This window comes from Megalobrama amblycephala, linkage group LG18 (genome assembly GCF_018812025.1).
Source record: "Megalobrama amblycephala isolate DHTTF-2021 linkage group LG18, ASM1881202v1, whole genome shotgun sequence".
Taxonomy (NCBI): Eukaryota; Metazoa; Chordata; class Actinopteri; order Cypriniformes; family Xenocyprididae; genus Megalobrama; species Megalobrama amblycephala.
Window position 1 is genome coordinate 33,857,468 of NC_063061.1, and position 26,172 is coordinate 33,883,639.

A 26,172-nucleotide genomic window follows, 5' to 3' on the forward strand; every position below is an offset into this window, starting at 1 on the left:
ATTATTTAAAAAAAAAAAAACTATAACAGTATTTTTTTGAATATTAGCTTTTTACTTTTTTATTTTAATTTTAGATTAAGTCTTAGTAATTTTGTTATTTGTAATTTTTATTAGTTTTAGATCCGTTTTTAATATTCTAAATAGTTTTTTTAACATTAATATTAATTAATATGAATTTATTTTTAATAAGAATGATATTAATATTATTTTTTACTATTAATTATATTAATAATATTTCTATTTAGCTTAATTTATTTTTATTTCAGTTTATTTAAATTTTTTTTCAGTTAGTTTCCAAGTCAGCAACTTTTGTTTTTTAAGTTAAAGTTTTTCATTTACATTTTATTTCATTTAATATTTTATTTCAGCATCATTTCAATGAATAAAAACGATTTGTAATAGTTTTAGTTTTAGTTAATGATAACAATGAGAACATCACATTAACCACGTTTCCATCGAAATTATTCGGAACAATTCATCCCAGGAACTTTTTCCCCCAGACCTGTTTCTGTGTGCATTTCCACTGCTGTCTACAGTACCGTGAAGATTAGGCAAATTAGTCCGGTGACATAGGACTGTACGTGACTTTCTAGTTCCCTCTGGATTTCTCAAGCTTAAAGGGGACCCATAATGCCCCTTTCACAATATATAATATAAGTCTCTGGTGTCCCCAGAATGTGTCTGAAGTTTCAGCTCAAAATACCCCACAGATCATTTATTATCGCTTGTCAAATTTGCCCCTATTTGGGTGTGAACAAAAACACCCTGTTTTTGTGTGTGTCCCTTTAAATGCAAATGAGCTGCTGCTCCCGGCCCCCTTTCCAGAAGAGGGTGGAGCTTTAACAGCTCACGCTTCGGTTGCTCAACAACAACAAAGCTGGAGAATCTCACGCAGTTGTGCGTTGTTCAAACTGGAGTCGACACTGATGGAGAGACTCAGGAAGAAGTTACAACTTTTAGAATTAAACTGGAGGTATCTGAATGGTAATCCAGCATCCAGCATTGGGTCAACCTCATTTGTGAAGCAGTCTGGCATAAAATGAAGGCATGGTAACAACACTCTACTACAACGACTCTTCTTCTTCTCTAAAGCAGCCCAACATGGCCTCACCCCCTTTGTTGCGTGTTCTCGGGGGCAGGGTTTATGTAAATTTTAGGGTTAGTGATGTCACCAACCCAGGAAGAAGCTCGTTGTAGTCCATACCAGCCATTTTTGTAGTCCTTAAAAAGCGATTTCTGTAAAAGAAAATATCTTTGCATTGAACTTTGAGTGTCGTAACTTTGCAGATGTTGTTTATGCTCAAACAGCAAGTTAAAAAAGTGAAATCATAATCAAGGACCCCTTTAATAAAGCCTCAACTTCATCGTCGGTCCATCTGTCGTATTTTTTAAACTCCATTGTTGATTCGAGTAGCAATCAACAGCACACACCGCAACAGACTTTTAAATATGGTTGAATTAAAATGCTGCGTGAACTCAACCAATCAGCATGTTCAATGCCCAAGTCCCACCCCCAAAAGTTCCTGAACTTTGAAAAAGTACTACCTCTTGAGCAGGGACTTTCTGAGGGGGAAATCTTTACCCGGAACTTCATTTAGACCCTGTTCCCTGCGGTTGAAACTCACCGAGTCCCTATTTCCTGGGGAAAGTTCCTGCGGTGGAAACGCACTTAATTATTTGTATAAAGTTGAACTGGAAATGACCAACTCTCTTTAAAAATTAATGTCTTACGGTTGTTTTGCCTCTCATCACTGTCTGTGCTCTTTAATAGTGTAAAAATCTCAACTCTGATTAACACAGTCTTGCATGTTGAAATCCTTATTCTAAAAATAAAAGTCAGTAGATTCTGTCTTCCATCAAATTGATTATACATTGACAGTTCAACAGTAGCACACAAGTGTACACACAGAAAAAACGCTGTATTTACTAAAGCAAAGACACCATCTGGTTATCTGTGTGTCTATTTTTAGGCTTTAATTTATAACCTATAACTCTGAAATGCATGTATCTGAGTTTGTAAGTGTGTGTGTTTGTTTGTAATCTTGTAATCTTACCATGCCTTGTCCCTGTGTGTAGGTCATCACACAGTCTACATTGGCGTTCATGTGCCTAAGAGTTACCGTCGGCGCCGACGACACAGGCGACGATCCAATCACAAAGAGAAGAGGGAACGTTTGACGGAAAACGTGAGCGACAAATCGGACACAGAGAATGCAGATGATCCCTCCTCCAGCATCCTCAAACCACTCAGTAAGTGACAAATAAAGAAACAATGCCCAACTGCTCCTGTATGCCTGCGCTATTGATGTGATCAAAACAGTATTTGTTTATATATATAAACGGTGCACTGATATTACTATGAATGGGAGAAAGTGTAACGCGAAATATGGCGGAATAAGTCCCGCCTTCTAAATAAAAGAGCCAATCGGCAACTAGTAATGTTGTGTAACTGCAGCTGCCATTAGAAGCTCTGGTTGCTTCATGTGCATTTGCTGGTCAAGCCTGAGATAATGCATTTTATTAACCTTACTGTAGTATGAAGCAGAGCAGGGCCGAGTGCTGTGTGAGCAAAAACGAGGCCGCTGGAGCTGTTGCTAATGAGAGACGAGTGCAAGATATGGCTCGAGAGCAGCAGAACTTTTATTATGCCACTTCCGCTTCTTCCGGTCAAGTGTATGTGGAATAAAGCAGCGCTGTTTTATCATAATAGATACATTTATGTGTTGAAAGTTGTTATAATGCTACTCTGTGCGTTCAGTCGGCGGCTGCTGTGCAATGTGGGTATAATGGCATTGATACGGTTCGTGTCCTGGTTTAAAAAGCTTATTTCACTGGATTTAAACTTTCTTGGAAACAGTTGGGATAATATACATACACAAATCAACATAATATATAGCCTAACACTGTTCTAGTGGTTTTTGGATATTTTAATCGAAAAAATCTTACATATTGTGCCTTTAATGCATCCTTGTTGAATGAAAGTATTAATTTCACAAATCACAAATTTCTAAAAGTCATTCTTGATGTCTTAGAAGAAAACATTCACAGATATTTTACAGATTATCACCGAGCAATCCTTCTGGAGAATCAGTGAATTAAATAAATATGACTGACCCAGAGAGCCATGGAGAGAGAGAACGAGATAAAGCGGTCCTTACAGCCTCAGTTAAAGGTCTTTGTGTGCTAATCTCTCCTAATCAGTGACATGGCTGAAAAGGCAAAGCATCAAGCTAAACAAGTGCATAGACACCTTTATCTGCGTTTATCCTCGGTGAACCCGCTCTCCGTCGGTCTCTCCGACTGTAGATCGTGTGAGAGCACAGAAATCCCGCATTTCACACAGTCATTACTTATAGTAAGTGACTGGGTTAAACTAACAAACACATTTCTCGCATAAATAGTTTGTACAGCTTTTCATGGCCTGGATTTGTGGCTGGATTTAGTATTAGTGGTCAGCTGATGGCAACAGTGCCACTAGTTTCAGTGTTGAGTAAATGCTAGTGTATAATGGGTAATTTTAGCCACTTGTTGTAAGAGGTGTTAACTTTTAGCCCAGGTTAGGAGGCATGGGCCAAAGGGATGTTCTTCCCTTCTCTGTTATGTACACCATGGCCTTATTTACTCCGGAGGGGCTGTTTCAGGCCACTGAGGGATGAAAACAATCGTCCAGCTTTGGCTAGTTTAGTTTAGCTTAGCTTAGCATGCTCCAAATGTGCCAAAAAGCCTTCGATATGTTTCAAGTATGAATTCTGGTGCCATTATCTTGCATTTTTTCTAATTTAATACTGTTGTTTTAATTGCATATTATATTATCAACATAACAAATTATTAACAGATTATTCAGAACGTCTTAGTATTGGGTATGGCTCTTTCGCTTCAATGACGGCAGCTCTGACATAAACAAAATCTTATGATCATATTCTCCAGCGTTATTTGAAGTGATGCAAAGAGCGTCTTTTCATCAAAGAACATCACATCTGACCATCAAATAAGCAAATATGTCTCTATGTGCGTCATAAAGGTGCCTATTTGGGTGTGAGCAAAAACACGCCGTTTTTGTGTGTGTCCCTTTAAATGCAAATGAGCTGCTGCTCCTGGCCCACTTTGCAAAAGAGGGCGGAGCTTTAACAGCTCGTGCTGAGGTTGCTCAACAACAACAAAGCTGGACAATCTCACGCAGTTACTAGAACTGGTACACCGTTGTCGCTTACGAAAACAAAATGGCGGCGCCGTGGGTGGAAACGTGCAGATTAAGGGGCGGTAATATCACACTCTGCTTGCATAGAAAGGTTTGCCAAAACAAAGTTACTGGGTTGTCCTTTTCACGTTTTCTGGGTTGGAAGATGCACCATTATAGCACTTAAACATGGAAAAAGTCAGATTTTCATGATATGTCCCCTTTAAATGTTTTTTTAAATTTTAACATTTTTTTTTTTTTAATTTCTTGTTAAAAGAAGTTCAAAAGATTCCAAAATAGATCCATCTACTGTAGTGTTGGTATGTGATAAGAAAATACTAAGAAGTTGCTTTAATTTAATGTCACAACAGTCAAGTGGAAAAAGTCAGAACTTTCCTAAAATTCAGAGTTGGCAATTTGAAATTATGAGTTTGACAGAGACATTCAGAAATTCATAACTTTAGCTATATTAGTCATGCATGATATGATTTGATATGTATATAGTTGTACTTGGACATTGTAACTTTTAAACTAATGTGTAAAAGTTTGGGGACGGTACGATTTTTTTTTTATTGTTTTTGAAAGAAGTCTCTTATGCTCCCTGTCCCTACCTGTCTTTACCCTGACCTGAGGCTAGATTGAAAAGAAGCATGCACATCTGCAAACACGCATGACCTGCGTTGATACACACGCAAATGCACTTGGTATGTCCCAATGCAGACTTTGAATTAAAATATCCAGTTGAGTCACTCTGTTGCAATGCAAACGAGAGATTTCCCCATGTGTTGACTTCCCTAACTAGCAGGGAAGGCCAGAAATCATTGTATATTTAGACCTAATTTCTCAGACATAGACACAGATATCATCAGTATCCTAAAAGTCTAATCTTAAACCACTTGTTTTGTCTAGTTTTACCTTTAAAAAAGGCCCTGCCTGTGCGGAAAATTGAGTCTTTGTAATTTAAATGTGTACACGTTTAGAGAAGGTGTGGCGCAACTTTCACTTTACAAAATATACAACATTGTGGTTATGAAAAATGCTGACATAGGCTTTTTCATGCATTTTGTGCTTTGCATTCTCAAGGCTACTTCCCTGTAAAATTCAGATTGAAATCTCACAGAGGGGCTCTGTCTGCTTTCGCAACACTATCTATTTCTGTTTCTCAAGGAAATAAAGTCTCACGTACTGACTGCTTTTTGGGTGTAACACACTCAAATTTACAAGAAAGCTCATTCATCGTGATGTTACATAACACCTATGCAGGAAACAACCAGTGATTTCTATTACCGTCACATCTTAAGCAGACAGAGCGCTATTGTACTGTGGTGCTATTGTTTGTTTCTGTTATTGGATTTGTAGTTTGATTGTATCGGCTAGCAGTCTTTATATTATAAGCTGGCCTATCTCACACGTGGTTTGTTGTTTTCTCATCAGTTTCTCCGGCAGCAGAGCGGATTCGCTTTATTTTGGGGGAAGATGACAGCGGCCCACCTCCGCCGCAGCTCTTCACCGAACTCGACGAGCTTCTTGCCGTCGACGGTCAAGAGATGGAGTGGAAGGAAACAGCCAGGTAAAGTCTCGAAACATAAGACATGTATTAAATAGGCGATTAGTCTGAACAAAAATGCATTTCGATTTCACTGATCACATTGTATTCTCAGTATGGCCACAAGGGGTGCTATAGTGGTTATTAAAGGTGCCCTAGAATTAAATATTGAATTTATATTGGCATAGTTAAATAACAAGAGTTCAGTACATGGAAAAGACATACATTGAGTTTCAAACCCCATTGCTTCCTCCTTCTTATATAAATCTCATTTGTTTAAAAGACTTCCGGAAAACACGCGGATCTCAACATAACTCCGACTGTTACGTAACAGTCGGGATCATTAATATGTATGACCCCAATATTTGCATATATGCCAGCCCATGTTCAAGGCATTAGACAAGGAAAGGCAGTATTAACGTCTGAATCTGTGCACAGACAAGGTAAGCCAGCAAGAACAACAGCGAAAAATGGCAGATGGAGCAATAATAACTGACATGATCCATGATAGCATGATATTTTTAGTGATATTTGTAAATTGTCTTTCTAAATGTTTCGTTAGCATTTTGCTAATGTACTGTTAAATGTGGTTAAAGTTACCATCGTTTCTTACTGTATTCACGGAGACAAGAGCCGTCGCTATTTTCATTTTTAAACATGTGCAGTCTGTATAATGCATAAACACAACTTCATTCTTTATAAATCTCTCCAACAGTGTAGCATTAGCCGTTAGCCACAGAGCATATAGCCTCAAACTCACACAGAATCAAACGTAAACATCAAAATAAATACTATACTCACATAATTCGAAGCATGCATACAGCATGCATGATGAACATCTTGTAAAGATCCATTTGAGGGTTATATTAGCTGTGTGAACTTTGTAAATGCACTGTAATATAGTCAAGAGCTCGTGTGGCAGGGAGCACGTGATTTAAAGGGGCGGCGCTGCCAAAATCAGTGTATAGTTAATGATGCCCCAAAATAGCCTATTCAGTGTTACCATGTCTGCGGTTTTCAAGGCAGACACTTTTTTCCAAAGCAGCTTAAGGTTATACATTTGATCATGACGTCATGCTCTACTGTTTGAGCCACAGGAAAGCCATCATTTTCTTTATGAACTATCATTTTCAAATTTCAGGTTTTTCAGGTCAGAAACACACGCTTGAAAGGGGGAGATCTCTTGTTTGCCTCTGCTAATGCAACAGAAGTATTCAACACTCACGTCATTTACCAAGTGCTCACGATTTTAGTGTGCCACTTGACTGTTCTTAGGATTTCACACATTCCTGACTGTGCGCCGCTCACGTATGCTATTAGATAAGCGTCCTGACTCCAGAATAAGGGTTAAGCAGAAAACAGTAACAAATAACACAAGAACAAAATGTTTCTGAGGAACAGATCTGAACTTAAGGAGAGGTACATTCTTTCTTTTCTTTTTTTGATACTTAAGGGAATAGTACATTCCCCCCCAAAATCTACTTGCCATTGTTCCAGACTGTTTTGTTTTTCACATAAACAGCCAGGGCTTGACATTAACACCCCCCAACCCGCCAAAACCCGGTAGATTTCAGCTGTGGCGGGTAAGACAGCCACTCCCACTAGCCACTTTGGCGGGTTGAATATAATTTCAGTTTACAGCCAAATGATCGTCGTAGCACAAAATTACAATCCAATCACACAATTCGTTATTTACGTGCAGTTAGTGAAGGAGGGATATGCGGAATTGCGCTGAATGACACACAACAGAAGCGCTCTCTCGCGTGCGCTCTCTCTCTCTCTGTCGCGCGCGCGATCAGTTCTCCTCGCGTCTGAATAGTCAAATACACGTGCACACAGATGTCTAAATGTCCATCGTGTGGAGTATCTCGCGTGAATACAGTCGGTTATGGCTTAAGTGGACGTAAACAGGTGGGTAATAACTGAATATGCGTCAGTTACGTCCATGAATTTAGCAGCCCAATTAAATAGGCCTACCTGTCTGTCATTAATGTTAATTAAACAACAAAAGATGTTAAATAAATGTAGTCTATATGTTAAATAAACCTACTGTATCTGAAAAAAGATTATTTTTAATTTAGGCTACTATTGTTTTTGTAATTAGCTTCTTTGTTATTTTATATAGCCTAATACAAATAAATTTCTCAATAAATTAGCCCATGGTCATATTGTCCACCTCTTGCCCACCTGTACATACCAGCTGATATACAAGGTAGTCTTGATTTGGGAGGTCAATCTGCATTTAAAAACTTTTAAAGGGTTTTAAATCTTCTAAATCAAGTAAAATGACTCGAAATAAAGTAATTTAAGCATAATAAAGTCAACTTTAATCATATAAAATGTAATTTACCAACATCAAAATTGTGGCCAGTGAAAATGCTGAGTGGCTAGTAACTTTGGAAAACCAATAGCCACAGTGGCTGGTGAGCAAAAAAGTTAATGACAAGCCCTGTAAACAGCATGAGAGTAAGCAGGGGCGTCGGACTGGGGGGGTAAAGGGTACCGAGTACCCAGGGCCCGAGGCAGGGGGGGCCCCCTTAGAAGTCAGTTTTCTATACATGCATATACATACACTAACATTTGTATAGCATTTATGTACAAATAAAAAAGCTCCTGTGCAAAACTAAACTTGTAGTTAGACACTGGTTTGGTATAAAAAAAAATCATTTTCATGCTGTGCAGGGCCCCACCACCCCTCTCGAATCAATGTAAATGGTACGACCCGCAAGTCAGGTGCTTCTGCTGCGGACCTGCGGTGAATCAGTTAATGAGACAGGAGCTAGAGTTAGCCGTGATATGAACTAGGAAGACAGGGGAAGAGTCATGTCTTTCCTTAAGAAAGGAAAATCAGGGGCTCAAAAACGAAAAGAAAAGAAGATTAAAGAGAGAAAGGCAAATGAGGGCAAGCAGTTGCTCACTCAGTTTTTTGAAAAGAAAGGTGAGCTCCAAATGCATCAGAGCATTGACATTGTTTTAACATAAATATCTACTCCAGGTAGAATAGCATACATTTATGTTCGTACTCTATTTGAATAATATACCAATACTTTATAGTATCACACCCTACATGGCGAGCAAACAATATTTCTGAGTAAATAACGGAGTGAGAAGCAGACGGAGGCGGAGCTGGGAGCTCAACACACAGCCACTCCAGGCAGCTGAGCAGCTTGTCTCCTCTTCTGCTGCAGTTCTCCCCAGAGTCAGAAGTTTACATGAAAACACTGCATATTTCCCTCCATTGTCAAAATCTAACACCCGCGAAAACACAGATCGTTAGCGCCTATTTTACTGCATTGTTATGCAAATTAGCTCGCGCACGCTCTTACATTAAGTACAGGATTGTTCTCAGTTTAATGCACATCTTAATGATTGAAAATGACTTATTTTAAAACGTAATTCAAAGACTGAATGTTTAGTTTGGCGGTTAGTGTACCCTGTGATTCTATAGTCTGCATTTATTTTACACAGACAAATAATCAGCAATTAACTTGTACTTAGCCTACACTTTAAAAAAGGTATTGTGACAATAAAGGATATTTTAGCAACCATTTAAAGCCATATATTTCAGTTTCAGACAAAAAATATATTAATCAGAGTGTGGCTTATTTTGTTTACATTTTAAAGGTGCCCTAGAATCAAACATTGAATTTACCTTGGCATAGTTGAATAACAAGAGTTCAGTAGCCTACATGGAAAAGACATACATTGAGTTTCAAACCCCATTGCTTCCTCTTTCTTATGTAAATCTCATTTGTTTAAAAGACTTCCGGAAAACACACGGATCTCAACATAACACCGACTGTTACGTAACAGTCGGGATCATTAATATGTACGCCCCCAATATTTCCATATATGCCAGCCCATGTTCGAGCGTTAGACAAGGAAAGGCAGTATTGACGTCTGGATCTGTGCACAGACAAGGTAAGCAAGCAAGAACAACAGCGAAAAATGGCAGATAGAGCAATAATAACTGACATGATCCATGATAGGATGATATTTTTAGTGATATTTGTAAATTGTCTTTCTAAATGTTTCGTTAGCATGTTGCTAATGTACTGTTAAATGTGGTTAGTTACCATCGTTTCTTACTGAATTCACGGAGACAAGAGCCGTCGCTATTTTCATTATTAAACACTTGCAGTCTGTATAATGCATAAACACAACTTCATTCTTTATAAATCTCTCCAACAGTGTAGCATTAGCCGTTAGCCACAAAGCATAGCCTCAAACTCAGAGAATCAAATGTAAACATCAAAATAAATACTTTACTCACATGATTCGATGTATGCACACAGCATGCATGATGAACATCTTGTAAAGATCCATTTGAGGGTTATATTAGCTGTGTGAACTTTGTAAATGTGCTGTAATATAGTGGAGAGCTCGTGTGGCAGGGAGCACGCGATTTAAAGGGGCGGCGCGCTGAAAAAATCAGTGTATAGTTAATGATGCCCCAAAATAGGCAGTTAAAAAAATTAATTTAAAAAAATCTATGGGGTATTTTGAGCTGAAACTTAACAGACACATTCAGGAGACACCTTAGACTTATATTACATCTTGTAAAAAAGCATTCTTGGGCACCTTTAAGTGTTATTATGATAAAAATGCAATACCCCTCCCATTGGTATCACTATGGTATTTGGTACGGGGGCCCAGCAAGATGGTTTGTACCCAGGGCCCAAAATTTGGTGCTACGCCCCTGAGAGTAAGTAAACGATGACAACATTTTTACTATTTTGGCTAGATGTACTAGTGATCTCTTGCAAAAAGCAAGAGACAAAGAAACCGAGGAAAGACACGTCAGCAAAAAGACAAAGCAGCTTTTATCTGGTCCGAGTAGTTTTGATTTCCTGTGTGGATTGAGTGACAGACGATCTCCAGGTCTTTTCCTGCCACAAACATATCAACTGACCAACACACACACACACGCACGCACACGCACACACACACACACATACACACACACAAAGACAGGCCTTGCAAACTAGTAATTAATTACTGAAACTGTTATTTAACAGCTAAATCATGTTTTTGAGTGAAACGGGTGCCTTTTAATGATTTTTTTAATGACAACGGGGAAACATGGTTTGGATATTTTATACTTGAACATGAAACATGAAAAATAACTTGCGGATGTTAAATGTTAGTTGAACAAGCTTTTGAAATTTGCTTCTCTGAAAACTTTTGATGTCACTTTCTTATCATTATGACATTCAAACTGACATTTCACTATTATTTCGAGGTAAATAATAGGGTGGGAGGGATAAAAGATAAATAAAAAAAATCATTTTATTTTTTTATTTTATTTCTTATATATTTTTTTTTTATTTTTTGTGTTATTTAATTTTTATTTAATTTATTTTTTATTTTATTTTTTATATTATTTCATTTATTTAGTTTTATTTTGATTTATTTTACATAAATGTTATTTATTATGTGATTTATGTGATATATTTTATCATGGCAAATCTATTTGGGTTATATGGACATGCAACTGCAACAAATTAAAATGCAACATGAAATCATATTTTAATAGAATGGATATATTTAATCTCGCATTGCAGTCAATAGCAGGTTTTTGTGTTTCACACAAATGTTGCATCATCAAATGTTACGGACATAAATCCTTTCATGGATCGACTCCTGCATACCGTTTCTTTCTTCGAATTTGCATGTTCCAGATTTACATGTTAAAATCTACCTGGATCATGTTGAAATGAAACCATTTGCTAACAAAGAGCCCATTGTGTTTTATGTGTGTGCACGTGTGTGTGTTGGGATGCACAAACCCAGCACAGGGTTCCCAGAGTTCTCATGGGTCTCTGGGTTCACCTGTGTCTCAGGTAACCGCAGGCTGCACTGTGCGCGTGTGTGTGTGTGTGTGTGTGTGTGTGAGTGAGTATGTATCACTTTTGTCTCAAATATCATACCCACGCTTGGCTAAACTCAGCTCAACAGCCCCTCTGCACAAGATTACAAGGCTTTGAAGGATATCTGTGTGTGGTTGGGTATCGTTTCTCTAAGATACTCGCTCAAGCAGACATGGGTAAGCTAATAACAGGGCCAGAAGAGCTTTAAGAAGCTTCGAATCATTTTGATTCTTATTTTACATCAAATAGCTTTCAGTTAGTCAGCAGAAAGGCAAAGTTATGCAGCTATCGGTCTCTGTCTTTCTGTTTTGCCAAATGGTATAAGCTTAAATGAACAAAAATATAAAGTCTTAATGTCCTTGCAAACACAGTACCGTGATTGTACCATGGTATACTGATGGTAAAACCATGATATTGAATGACTGACCATATTCATATAAACTACCATTCAAAAGTTTGGGGTCTGTAAGAGTATATTACAATTTTTATTTATGTATATTTTAAAATGTAATTTATTCTTGTGATGGCAAAGCTGAATTTTCAGCATCATTACTCCAGTCTTCAGTGTCACATGATCCTTCAGAAATCATTCTGATATGATGATTTGCTGCTCAAGAGACATTTATTATTATTATTATCAATGTTGAAAACAGTTTCTTGATGAATACAGATTCAGAAAGTTCAAAAGAACAGCATTTATTTGAAATACAAATCTTTTGTAATATTATAAATGTCTTTTGATTCACTTTTGATTAGTTTAATGCATCATTGATGAATAAAAGTATACATTTCAAAAACAAAAAAATCTGACCCCAAACTCACTTCAAAGAACGATACACCATGGTAGATAACCAAAATGAATATAGAAACATGGTTATTACTATAGAACATGCCCAAAACATATATACATGTATGCACCATGGTAAAACCATAGTATAATTAAGGTGCATGATCAACAATAAATGGGAGTATTATGATGGTAAATGTCCCAAAAATGTAATATTCTCATTGCACAAAGCACATTATCATAATACATGCTGAAAAAACCTGATATTATTGTGGTAAGTGCCCCCCAAAATTGTATTATCATGGTATTTTTATAAGCTAGTGCAGTACCTGGAATAATGTCACTGTACAGGGTCACACTCTAAATTTGATTCAGCTGCTGTCTGAACATATATGTGTTTTATGTGTTTTTCTCAGATGGATAAAGTTTGAGGAGAAGGTGGAGAAGGGTGGAGAACGGTGGAGTAAACCCCATGTGGCCACTCTGTCCCTTCACTCGCTCTTCCAACTGAAAAACTGCATTGAGAAAGGAACCATCATGCTGGACTTGGAGGCAAACTCACTTCAGCAGATCGTTGGTAAAACAGCACTTCAGCATATGAGGTTCTTCAGTGTTCCGCAAAGAACCCTCTTCAAGAACCATTTTTAGGGTGTATAAGGATCTTGAATTGCTTTATGGTTCTTAAGAGGTTAAAAGCGATCTTAAAAACGAGTGTTTTTGTTTCTGGGGTTTTTAAAGCACAAGTATATGCCTGATGAAATCTGTCTCTGTCTTTCAGAGATCATCACTGACAATCAGATCGAGACCGGGCAGCTAAAGCCCGAACTGAAGGAAATGGTCATGTACACTTTACTCCGGAAACATCGCCACCAGACCAAGAAGTCCAACCTGCGTTCGCTGGCAGATATTGGAAAAAGCGTGTCGAGCGCGAGTCGCCTGTTCAGCAGCCAGGAGAACGGTAACACAGCTGCCACATTAAACCTCTCGCTTACACTCTATCGGTTTCCGCATCTCTCCTCTCACTTTCACCATCAGCATCTATCTGCTCAATCAGTCCACACATCTCTCACTCATTTTACAAAAGGTTGCATTCACAGCAGTACAGATGTTTTCCAACAGTCTTGTGGGTGAAATAAAAAGCACATTTGCACAGTGCAAAACTGAAAATGCTTTGATGTTTCAAAATCGGAAGTAATCAAATGTGCTGAAGAGATGCAGTTGTGTTTTCAGATTTTCACCGCAATAAAACCTGAGACCCTCCCAGGAAAAACTAGAAACCTCTAGAAATGTATTAGAACATGTTTTGGTTTCTGAAATTTGCTGCTGAAACTGAGCTGTTGATCTCTATAGTAAAAGTAAAATGTTAAAGCTGCAATATGTGATTCTCTACAGAAATATTTTTTGTTATGCTGGTTGAAAGTCTCCTCATATCCTGATAGTTTAAATGTAATTTTATAAATATATATTTTGTCTGTGAAAGGCATAGGAACATAAAACGTCAATCCAAATGAATGCCCTGAATTAAATAATACAATGTCCTATCAGCGTATGTTACATACCCTCGTGCACCCTGTTTGCGTTTCAAGCGATGCAGAGTTTGTGTAGACAGGTCAGTCGCAGAGCAGCACAAACAAACAGCAGCCACCTTTTACAGTTCCTGCCGAATCAAAACAATGAGCTTATGCTACGTTAATGCCACAACTACCATAATTAAAAGATGGAAACCCGTGATGGAGCTGTTCACGCCCTCAGACTCGGAATTATGCATTTCCATGTCAACAGTATCAGCATCGAAATTAATCTGCAGCAGTCAGGTACAAGTTGTTTAAGTTCATTATATATCATATGAAAAGATAAAAACATGCTATGAAGCACTGTCAAGAGCATGCCAAACCAACAGGTGGCGATATAACCCCCGGAGTTTCTAAATATCTTCACCCTGGCAGGAGTTTTCAAAACAGTTCAGTTTCAGATACTGCGTTTGTTTGTGGACGAACGGCCAAACCGCATAGAAAAAGCCGCAGTTTTGAAAATACCCGTGTTTGTGTGGACAGGGCCTAAGTTGTTTATGTTCATTAATATTGTAATGTTATGTGCTTTGAGACATGAGGTAGTTTAACGCTGTTTCTTGTGACGCTTTGCCACGAGCAGCTGTGTGTGCATGCGCGTTCATGTGTTTTGGAGGAGGCGTGGCTTTGGAGAAGCCCTGAAGGGAGGATGGGATCTTATGAATTGAAAGTTAAATCGCTATTGCTAGCCTCTCCAAAAGTGTCCTATTGCACCTTTAATACTTTATTTTAATCATGTTTCTCTCAGTTTTGGGGAGTAATTTGCTTAACTAGCTTAGCTTAAAGGTACAATATGTAACTTTTTTTTGTTCATCGTTTTTGTCTTACGCTGATTCACGTAAGCCTATTATAGCCAAGTGTATATATTCATGGGAAATTGTGTATGTCACTCGCCTGTGTATATATTATCATATTCATAAATAGAGAAAAGTTGTTCCGGCTACTTTGACGCGTGTCTAGTGTGGGAGTGGCAGAGGTTAGTTGTCAAAATGAGTGAGAGAGGTTGACATGGAGCAGCTAAATCTCAAACGGGAATCACCCGTAAATAAAGATCAGAGAAGAGTCTGCTGGCAAAAAGAGAGCTCGTAATAAAACAAGAATCAACATTGTCAGCATTATCTATTGTAAAGGATCATATTCATCTACACAATCACACAGAGCCGAAGAATATGTTCAACAATGTTCTCGTTTTTACAATATTTTTACATGCTGTTTCCTTTTAACTATTTGTAAAAATTGACTTGCAATTGAAAATTTTTTGAAGTAAATCCTACACCACTTTCTTTTCAGTGTACACGCATACCTGGCCTTATTGTGATTCATTGACTTGCATTATTTCAAAGAAAAACACGTTTGTTATCATAATCTTTCATCAAAACTTTGCGTCTGAAGCCTCTTTCCTTTTCGGCTGACATTATCAGGCCCTTTATTTTTCAGCCCCTCCCATCCAGCTTCTATAGACACTTTTCACCATCTGATTAAATCTTTATGCATTTTCTCAGTATGACAGTGAAAGGTCTTACGCTGACTTTAATGTTTAAAGAACTAGAAGTGTTGTCTAAATGTCAAGAAATGTTGAATGCATTCTTCAGTAGCTTGACAATAGATCAGATGTTTTCATAATATTGTAACTTTTCCAGAAACAAGGTGTTTGTTCCCAGTAGTGGTGCAATGCTACAAGATTGTTTTTAATGTACTGAACAAGTTTACAGTCGGGTGAACTGAAGTAATAATCAAACGCTCTCTCAGACGCACACACACACACACACTTTTTATTTAATTTATTTTAGGGAATCAGTTGTTTTGGATTATTCATATACATTAATGAATCTCATCAAAAGAAAAATAATCATTGATATATATTATTATATTATATATTAATAATATATATATTATTTTTAATAATTTTTTTTTCAATACTTTTATTTTTGTTATATAGTTTTCTACTGTTTTTTTTTTTTTCGTACCATTTATGATTTTTTTATTTAGCTTTCAAATTAATGTAGCTGACTACTTTTTCAAAAGTCCAACTTGACTCTATTTTAAATGCTGGATAGCTGATAAATAATGTATAAATATATTATTTATAAATATGTATAGCAGTTTCACAGCTTCTCTAACTCTGTTCTCTCAGAAAATGTTGGTATGTCTTTTCAAACTGTGATCATTTCTCTTCTAAACTCAAAGAGAAGGTGCTGATTGGGTTTTTGTGAATGTTGTCTATTTCCATTTTAATTTGAAAAGCTCAAATTCAATTCTGAATCAGCGCTTTGAACCTTACTTTAATTGATTTCTCTGCTCTAATGCTTTCTTTTCTCTCTTCCCTGTCCCTCCCTCTTGTCTTGATTGACATGCATGCACCCTGTCTTTTCTCTTTCTCTCTCGGTGTGTGAAGCGCGTCCTCTTGATCACTCTGTGCCTTGCATTATCAACTTTGACCCTGACGAGCAAATTCAGATGCAGAGAAGCAACAGCATGGGACTTCTCTGTAAGTCTGTAGCTGAAGATTTAGACCGATTCATGCTAGATTTTCTGTTTCTATCCTGTTATCTGGTTCTCTGTAAGATTGCTGCTGAAAATCAGGTCTAGTCCACTGTAAATCTGTAGATAAGGGCTAAAATAAATCCTTTTGTATGTGCACAACATTATAAACACTTTAGGAATGTTTTGGAAAAGTTTGCCATGAAGTTATTGTTGGAGGTTACTGTATATGCTGAAACATATGAGTGTGTTTCAATGACTGTTATTTATTATCATCATCATCATCATCATCATCTCAAGATCAGTCTATTCTCTTTGTATATACATATTACAGGGGAGTTTTAGTTCTCTGTAACCTGCCCAACAAGTTAGTTAAGGAATTTATTTAGATGTAGATAGATATACAAAGTAATTTATCTTTGAAAATCTTGGGCCTCTTTGTTTCTTAGAATTTTTCTGTATTTTCCACAACGTGTTTTAGAGTTTGAGCAGTGGATCAGTGTTTGACCTTTGACCTTGTACGATTTCTGCAGGTAGTCCAGCCACGACGCACCGTAACCTGACCTCCAACAGCCTCAATGATCTCTCAGACAAGCCTGAGAAAGAGCAGGTACTTTGAAGTGTGTTTCTTTCTTTCTCTCTCTCTCTCTCTCTCTCTCTCTCTCTCTCTCTCTCTCTCTCTCTCACTCACTGTGTGTGTGTGTGTGTGTTAATTAACTGTTTCTTCACATGTAGATTCATTCTGCAAGAAAATATTGTTGGGTCTTACCATAGACATAAGGGTAAAGCGTGTTACAGTACCATCGTGAATCTTATTGTGTCCAGGTCACATTTTATCTCCAAAATCAAAAGAAAAAATAAAAAGTTATATTTTCCATCTTGAATATTAAAAGAAAATATTTTCCTGACAATTAAGCACATTTCCTCCAAAATTATCATTACTGTTATGCATACAGACATTTTTTACTTTTAAGTTTTTATATAATTCTCATTGTTTTTAATGCTTGTTCTCATTAAATTCTCTTTTTTTATTATCATTATTTAAATCAGCAATTACTACCATGATATATAAATGCTGGAAAATATAATAATATAACAATGTAAATTCTAATATTTAACATATTAAAATATAATATATATTATTTTAAAAGATAACCGTAAATATAGTAATATTTAAATAGTAACTATTGTAAATATTTTAATAATATATATAAATTATATATAATAAATTATATATATTATTAAAATATAAATGATTTGCAATTTAATAATACAATAATGTATATTTATTTATAATATTATTATATAATATTTAAAATATGAACAATTATTTGTAGTATAATTTAAATCTAATTAGTAATAATATAATATAATATGTAATATATATAATATTTTTAAATAACAACAATACTTATAGTAATATTTAAATTGATTGTAAAAAGATACATTATACAGAAATTTATGTATTAATTAAAATACAATTGCTTGACAATTTAACAATATACTAATGTATATTTATTTATAATATGTAATAACAATTATTAATATAATAAAATAAAATAAAATAAAATATATTGACAATTCAAGAGTTAAGCACTCTGTAAAGTCTCCTCCAGCACATCCCAAATGAAATTCAGTGAAATTAAGGTCTGGACTCAAGGTCAGTTCACGTGTGAAAATGATTCTTCATGCTCCCTCCCCACCATTCTTTCACAATTTGAGCCTGATGAATCTTGACATTGTCATCCTGGAATATGGCCATGATGTGTCTTCCTACATGGTTGTTTAAGAAATGAAAAGCTACAGACTCAGTTAGGGTTAGAAGAACTGTTGCCAAACATATAACATGCTAGAAACATAATAATCACTGCAATAATGATCCAATCATAAACTCTGAAGTATTTGCCTATTTAAATCCAAACAGCGACTTTTTTGGGCTGGGCAGTGTATAATATATTATAATATTTACATTTAAATAATAATAATTTTAGAGGGGTTTTTTTTTAGGGGTGTTCACTAATGAAAGTTATGGGGAAATGTTCTTCATAGCCAAGAAAACAGTTTGAAAACGGGCTTTATTTTCTTCAAATTTTGTGCTATTTTTAATTGAATTATGAACCAGGTGTGTTCTCGACAGGCTTTGTGAGATTCTCCCACCAAGAGTTCATGACAGGCGGGATAAATGACTGTTTCTGCTGTGGGAAGTTTGGTTACACAGGCTATACAGCCCTGGGCGTGACATCTCTAGGACAGGAATGAGTGCAATAATACAAAAGAAACTCTTTCTTCAAACGGCAGTAGCGCACAATGAAACTCAGTGGCTGTCTTTCACACAAGGACAAAACATAGCTGCTGTCGTCAGTTGCGTCAATATTTGTGGATTAGCGGGAGTGCCTTGTCAAATGCATAGAGCTCCTGTTGTGTGTTATTCTCGCTACTGCAGTAATTATGCTGATAACCTCAGATTAAAATCACTCAGACCGCAAACATTACACAAACACAAGGCCTCTGTTGTGTCAGAGTGTCTGTGTGTGTTCTTGGCTGTCTGTCATCCCAGCGTTCATCGCTAATGAAGTGCTTTATGATGCTTTTGTTTATAGTTGTGAGCTTGTTTCTTTTCCACTTGCTTAAATCTTATCAGTCTTTTATATTCCACTGAAATATGATCTCATAAAGAGACGAATCACTTCTTTTGATAAATGTGTGAAAGAATTAAACAATGTAGATTTGAACATGGTTCATAAGGTATATAGAGATATACTTAAAGCTTCCATTGTAAGGAAAGTGTAAATAAAATAAATAAAACCAATACATTTACAATGTCAGTCATTTGTATTTGCCACACTTCCTGCTACCAGCTGGAGGCGCTATGACTATAAGAAAATTTTTGCATGTAGATGTCTTTAGGCCAGGGCACTTATCAAACATGTTTAGTTTGAGGCAGATTGGATATTGTATGCCTGAGTTACAACAACTTCCTGTTTCATGGCGAAACATTGAATTTTGTCAGGCCGCCACGGACACACCCTTCAACGAAAACTCAAGATCTTCGCAATTTAAAGTCGCAAAGGCCTTTAGATTAGACTGACTAAATATGATGTTGATCTGATTAAATCTCTTGGAGGAGTTCGTTAAAGTACAACGTCTGGAAATGGCAAAAACTGCAAAAATTTTGCAGAGAAAATTCAAAATATCTCACTTCCTGTTGGGTTTTCTGATTTTGCACCCAGGGGCTTTTTTGTAGGTATTGGGCTGTTACATGTGTCTGACGAATTTCATACTTGTACATGAAATGTAGTGCGAAGGGCGCTTAATTGAACATTTGTAGGTGGCGCTATCGAGCCATTTTGCCACACCTAATTCTGAAACCCATGTCAGATGTAAATTTTCACCACTTCTGACAGTGTGCAAAGTTTCATGAGTTTTCAAGCACGTTTAGGCCCTCAAAAATGTGTTTCATTTTGGAGAAGAATAATAATTGACTGAGCGATTACAATAGGGTCCTCACACCATCGGTGCTCGGGTCCGAATAATAATTTGCACGGTTTGATGTGATATGAGCTAAGCGATCGTTAGATTTAATCACCATTGGTAGCACGATTTATTGTAATGCTCTTTTTTTCAGTTGGTCAGAACAAAAGTGGCAGATTTGTTACTTACTTGTTCAGATGACATTTTCCAGGACTACAATCTGTGATTCGAAGTACACTATCCTCCGGTGCGGTGACTGACAGCCACACATTCTCCTCAAAAACATTAGATTCATCCGCGCTGAGGAGTCGTGCCGATGCACAACCCACGTAAAGATGATAATTCCGCAAATAACTGCAATTGCAGGTTTCAAACAGAGATGGCGACAAACTTACTTTACATTAAAGATTGCAGCTTTAATGTCCCCAACTAAGTAAGCCAGAGGTGACAGTAGCATGGAACCCAAACTCCATCAGGTGACAGAATGGAGAGAAGAAAAAAAAAAAAAGGCTCAGTCGGGGGGGCAGTTCTCCTCTGGCCAACGAACGAACACTGTGCGATTATGATTCCAGTGATTTTCAGAACCAGATCTACAAACCAACGAATTAAAAAAAAGTGCACACACTGAATGTACTGAAAAATATGTTTTTCTAATTGCTTCTCTCTGTAGTTGAATAATAAGTTCATGAAGAAAATTCCTCGGGATGCGGAGGCGTCAAACGTGCTGGTCGGAGAGGTGGATTTTCTGGACTCCCCCTTTGTGGCATTTGTGCGTCTTCAGCAGTCCCTCATGTTAGGAGGTCTCACCGAGGTTCCTGTTCCCACACGGTAACCAACTCGCTATTTCAAGCTGTGCAATTCATAAATCTGTTGCTATAGTTAGAACAATATCTATGTTTATTTATAGGTTCCTTTTTATTCTGCTGGGGCCCAAAGGAAAGGCCAAATCATACCGTGAGATCGGACGTGCCATCGCCACGCTCATGTCTGATGAGGTGTGTGTGAAAGTTTACTTATTCGTGTGTTTGTGCATTATTGCGGTATTTATTATAGTTCAGTGTTTTTATTTTGGGTCCTGTAGGTGTTTCATGACATAGCATATAAAGCGAAAGATCGTGGTGACCTGCTGGCAGGGATTGATGAGTTCCTGGATGAAGTCATTGTTCTTCCTCCAGGAGAGTGGGATCCTGATATCAGGATCGAACCTCCTAAATCCATCCCGTCTGCTGATAAACGGTAATGGCAACCATTGATCTTACAGTGTAATTCATCTGTTGATTGTCAGTTTAATAAACTATATGACAGCGTGTAACTGATGAAACAAACTGAGTTTGTGTGTTTGTGTTTTTAGTAAAAACATTATTGCCGGAGGGGAAGGTTTTCAGATGAATGGCGGTCCGCCTCATGATGGGAGTCCAGGTGGCGGCGGTGGCCATGCGGTCGGCGACGAACTCAAAATGACCGGCAAGTGAGTGTATAAACAGGCACAAATAAACATTCATGAGTACAATGTAGCTATTAGTGCAGTGCAGTTTATATAGGCCTTTGTTCTTTATACACTGTGAAAAGTGCAGTAAAATTGCACAAGTATTGCATTTACAGGTTTGGGGATTTTTTTAATATTTCTGAAAGAATTTCCTGTGCTCACCAAGGCTGCATTTATTTACAACAGTAAAAAATCCATTCATTTTCTCCATAGTGAAATACATTTTTAATGATAACTTCTTAACCTTTAAAGACTATGGAAGCTTGTTTCCACCACTAAATAAAAAATGAAAAAGGTAATTGCGACTTTTTATCTCACAATTCTGACTTCTTTTCTCAGAATTGCGAGTTATAAACTCACAATTACAAGAAATAAAGTCAGAATTATTATAAACTCACAATTACAAGAAATAAAGTCAAAATTGTATTATAAACTCACAATTACAATAAATAAAGTCAGAATTGTATTTTAAACTCACAATTACAAGAAATAAAGAATTGCGAGTTATAAACTCACAATTACAAGAAATAATGTCAAAATTGTGAGTTATAAACTCACAATTTCAAGAAATAATGTCAAAATTGTATTATAAACTCACAATTACAAGAAATAAAGTCAGAATTGTGAGATATAAAGTCCAATTACAAGAAATAAAGTCAGAATTGTGAGATATAAAGTCCAATTACAAGAAATAATGTCAGAATTGCAAGATATAAAGTCACAATTGGTAGAAATAGTCAAAATTGTATTATAAACCTAATTACAAGAAATAAAGTCAGAATTGCGAGTTATAAACTCACAATTACAAGAAATAATGTCAAAATTGTGTAATTAACTCACAATTACAAGAAATAATGTCAGAATTGCAAGATAAAATCTCAGAATTTGTAGAAATAGTCAAAATTGTATTATAAACTCACAATTACAAGAAATAAAGTCAGAATTGTATTATAAACTCACAATTACAAGAAATAAAGAATTGCGAGATATAAACTCACAATTGGTAGAAATAGTCAAAATTGTGAGTTATAAACTCACAATTACAAGAAATAAATTCAGAATGGGAAGTTATAAACTCACAATTACAAAAAATAAAGTCAGAATTGCGAGATATAAACTCACAATTTAGAGTTATAAAGTCAAAATAAAGTCAGAATTGTGAGAAGTTTTTTTATCTCAGTTACCTTTTCCCATAAAAGACAGCCCTACTGTGAGCTACAAGGCTGTTATTGATGGTATTTGCTTCTGTTGAATCCGTCAGCACACATTATTTCAGCTTAGTTTTAAAATGATCATGCTTAACAGCAGAATTCGTGGTGAAAAACTACATTACCCATGATGCTGTAATGAGAATTCCACAAGCAAAATGCGGCAAAAGAATTTTTAGCTCCGTCCACTCCCATGAAGTACTGCGAATGATGCAATCTTGTCTCCTTTTGCTCTCAAAATACATATATATGCATATTTTGCAACAAACTTAAAATATATTGTTATATGTGTTTGTAATGCTTCAATAAATTGTAGTTTTTTCCATCACTAAACCCGTTAAGTATACAGTCCTGTACCTTTTCATTTTTGTCCAATTTTTAATTTGCTTCACATCAAAATTTGTAATGTTATGATCCACCTCGTAGTTGGTCGGTTTGGTTAATGGCTTATAACGCTTTAACGCAGACATTTTTAAAAATCCCTATGGGAGAAATGAATGGAAAAAATACTTCCGGAACTTTTTCTGCGGGAAAAAGGGGGCGGGCACTAATACACTTTTGTTGGTGTATGCAATATGAAAAACATATAATATTTTTTGTAATATTAATAAAAGAAGTTCATTTTAATGTCAACATATATATATATATATATATATATATATATATATATATATATATATGTATATTAGGTTACCTGAGAAAACATTTTTCAGTAAGAAAACACAATCTTTGTCTCTCGTAGGTTTTGTGGGGGTCTCATTCTGGACATCAAGAGGAAACTCCCGTTTTTCGCGAGCGATTTTTACGACGCTATCCACATCCAGTCTCTGTCTGCGATCTTGTTTATTTACCTGGGTACCGTAACTAACGCCATCACCTTCGGAGGGCTTCTGGGAGACGCGACTGAGAACATGCAGGTTAGGCCGTTCTAGTCTTTTTCACTGTGAGCTTGTGTGTGTTGTACTAAACTAGTGTCGGACGGTTTGGATCAGCTAGTGTGGGTTTATTCAGAAGCTTCTGGAAATTAAGTTTGGCTGACATTGTGTTCACAGCTCCGGGGATTTGAAGGCCACAGATAGCTGTTTGATTATTAAACATGTCACGTCAAATATATGTTATGTGTTTCCTAAGTCGGTGTTTGGAAACAGATGTACATGTTGCATGTTGGGATTTGATCCGTGCTATACTGAGAGAGAGAGGAATAGCACTTTTCTTCGAACAACTGTTTGTATAAATAGTCACAGGATTGTGTGTGCTACTTTCAGACATGTGCAGTGACTGCAAAGTTTGCGCATATATTTAGCAGTGCATTTATATGGCGCAGGCTAAGGAGGATCAGCTATAAATATCCTCAGATTACATACAAGCGCGCACACACACACACACACACACACAAAATCACACAAATACACTTTGGAAAAATCCCTCTTAGGGAATCCTTTACGTGACCTCTGCCCTTACCTACAAAGCCTGCTTCAGATATGTCAAATCAAAGCTTTAGGTGCAGATTTCAGGTTGCTGAACTGCACGCAGGGATTTTTTTCTCTCACATGTTTTATAAATGTTGAAATAACTTGTGTTTAGAGGTAAATATGCCAACTTGCTTGTTGGAAATACACTCAGACACAATTCTGTGAAAGGCCATTTCCGCCACATAAAAAAAAAAACATAATTATGACATACATACGAAATTATGACATACTAAGCCATATTTATGAGATAAATGGTGAAATTATGACATGCAAAGTCATATTTATGAGATAAATGGTGAAATTATGACATACTAAGTTGTAATTATGAGATGAAAAATCAAAATGACCTAAGTCATAATTATGGTATAAAAAGTCTAAATTATGACATACCAAGTCAATTATGAAATGAAAAGTCAAAATGATGACCTAGTCATAACTATGACATAAAAAGTCGAAATTATGTCTTACTAAGTCATATTCATGAGATAAATGGTGAAATTGACACGTCATAATTGAGGTGAAAAATCAAAATTATTACAAAAGTCATAATTTTGACTTCTTATATAATAATTGACACACTAAACTGAAATTATGATTTAAAAAGTCAAAATTGTGACACAAAAAGTTAAACATACCAAGTCATATTTATGAGATATTTCTAAATTATGACAGTCAATTGTGAGATGAAAAGTCGAAATCATGACCTATTCATAATTTTGACTTGAGTCGAAATTATGACATACTAAGTTATATTATGAGATAAATGTCGAAAATGATTACATAAGTCATAATTTTGACTTTTTATTTCATAATTATGACACACTAAGCTGAAATTGTGACTTAAAAAGTTAAAATTGTGACATAAAAAGACATTTATGAGAAGGAATTTGAAATTGATATACTAAATCAATTATGAGTCAACATGCAATGTACTTAAAATGTAAAAAATTATGAGATAAAAAGTCAAAATTATGACATACATGTCATAATGAGATTAAAAAGTCAAAATTATGAATTAAAAAGTAATAATTATGTAATTCGAAAATTGATGTTGAAATTATGACAACTTTTTAAGTCATAATTGACTTTTCATCTCATAATTATGACTTGCGTCATAATTTCGACTTTTTATGTCATACGTATGATTTACAAAAGCAAGATTTTTTTTTCTTATGTGGCAGAAATGGGCTTCCATACAAATCTGATTGCAGAAGAGTTTAAATATGGATTATGCTGTGATAACTCACCAAAATTGAGCTGTCAAGCCTTTATCAAGAGTTTTACATAGTAGTCTATGAGTTTTTTAGGTCTGTTTTATTGTCCACCAGGTGAATATGAAGGAAATCTCTTTATTGATTTTTTTTTTCAGTTGTTTTACCTGCTTTTTGAAATATGCATTGCATTTTGTTGTTTTGGGTTGACGGAAATGTTCTTAAACTTGACCTTTTCTGTGTTTTTCTTCTTATTGTGTACTTAAGTTTAATATTTATTGGCTTGTTCAAATAACCAACCCATGGTATGAGCAAATGTATGTAGTAGTGATGCTTACATGATAAACCTCCAGGCGTTTGTGTTGGAAACAGGTGTTTGTCTGATTAAGCATTTTCAGATTTGACTGTCAGGCAAAAATGTGCTTGTCAAGAAACAGCTGACATCACATACGGGCTCAAATCTGATAAGACTTCCTGTTTCAGTTCTTTTACGCCTACATGCCTTCAAATGCACTGCCTTTGGTTTTATTTTTCCGCTTGATATCTGTATTTTTGTGCTTTTGTGCAGGGCGTGTTGGAGAGTTTCGTCGGGACGGCGTTAGCTGGTGCCGTGTTCTGTCTGTTCGCGGGTCAACCTCTGACCATCCTGAGCAGCACCGGGCCCGTGCTCGTCTTTGAACGACTGCTCTTTAACTTCAGCAAGTGGGTGGCAGATACACACACACCTACATACTGAAGCATGCATACTTAAGTACATACTAAAACAAACCATGAGTGGCATGATTTTGGTTCAGATTTGTTAGGCAAAATGCCATGTGTGGTAAAATCGACTTTTCAGTAAGCCTACTACATTTATAAAAAAATCAGTTTAATATATATATATATATTATTATTA

General features: G+C 36.2%; 1 protein-coding gene across 4 annotated transcripts in view; it reads left to right on the top strand.

Annotated features, from left to right (window-relative positions):
* slc4a4b (solute carrier family 4 member 4b) overlaps window positions 1-26,172 on the top strand; it is a 63,448-nt gene that overhangs the window by 17,300 nt on the left and 19,976 nt on the right. For 3 of the 4 annotated variants that reach the window (XM_048165513.1, XM_048165514.1, XM_048165515.1), the window contains exons 3-14: window positions 2,077-2,250; window positions 5,612-5,747; window positions 12,797-12,957; window positions 13,159-13,338; window positions 16,344-16,436; window positions 16,963-17,039; window positions 20,571-20,728; window positions 20,808-20,895; window positions 20,982-21,136; window positions 21,252-21,368; window positions 23,337-23,511; window positions 25,846-25,979. In XM_048165513.1, coding sequence (XP_048021470.1) covers window positions 2,077-2,250; window positions 5,612-5,747; window positions 12,797-12,957; window positions 13,159-13,338; window positions 16,344-16,436; window positions 16,963-17,039; window positions 20,571-20,728; window positions 20,808-20,895; window positions 20,982-21,136; window positions 21,252-21,368; window positions 23,337-23,511; window positions 25,846-25,979 — 1,648 coding nt within the window. The remainder of the gene's footprint in view (window positions 1-2,076; window positions 2,251-5,611; window positions 5,748-12,796; window positions 12,958-13,158; window positions 13,339-16,343; window positions 16,437-16,962; window positions 17,040-20,570; window positions 20,729-20,807; window positions 20,896-20,981; window positions 21,137-21,251; window positions 21,369-23,336; window positions 23,512-25,845; window positions 25,980-26,172) is intronic. The other variant, XM_048165516.1, reaches the window with a different exon arrangement.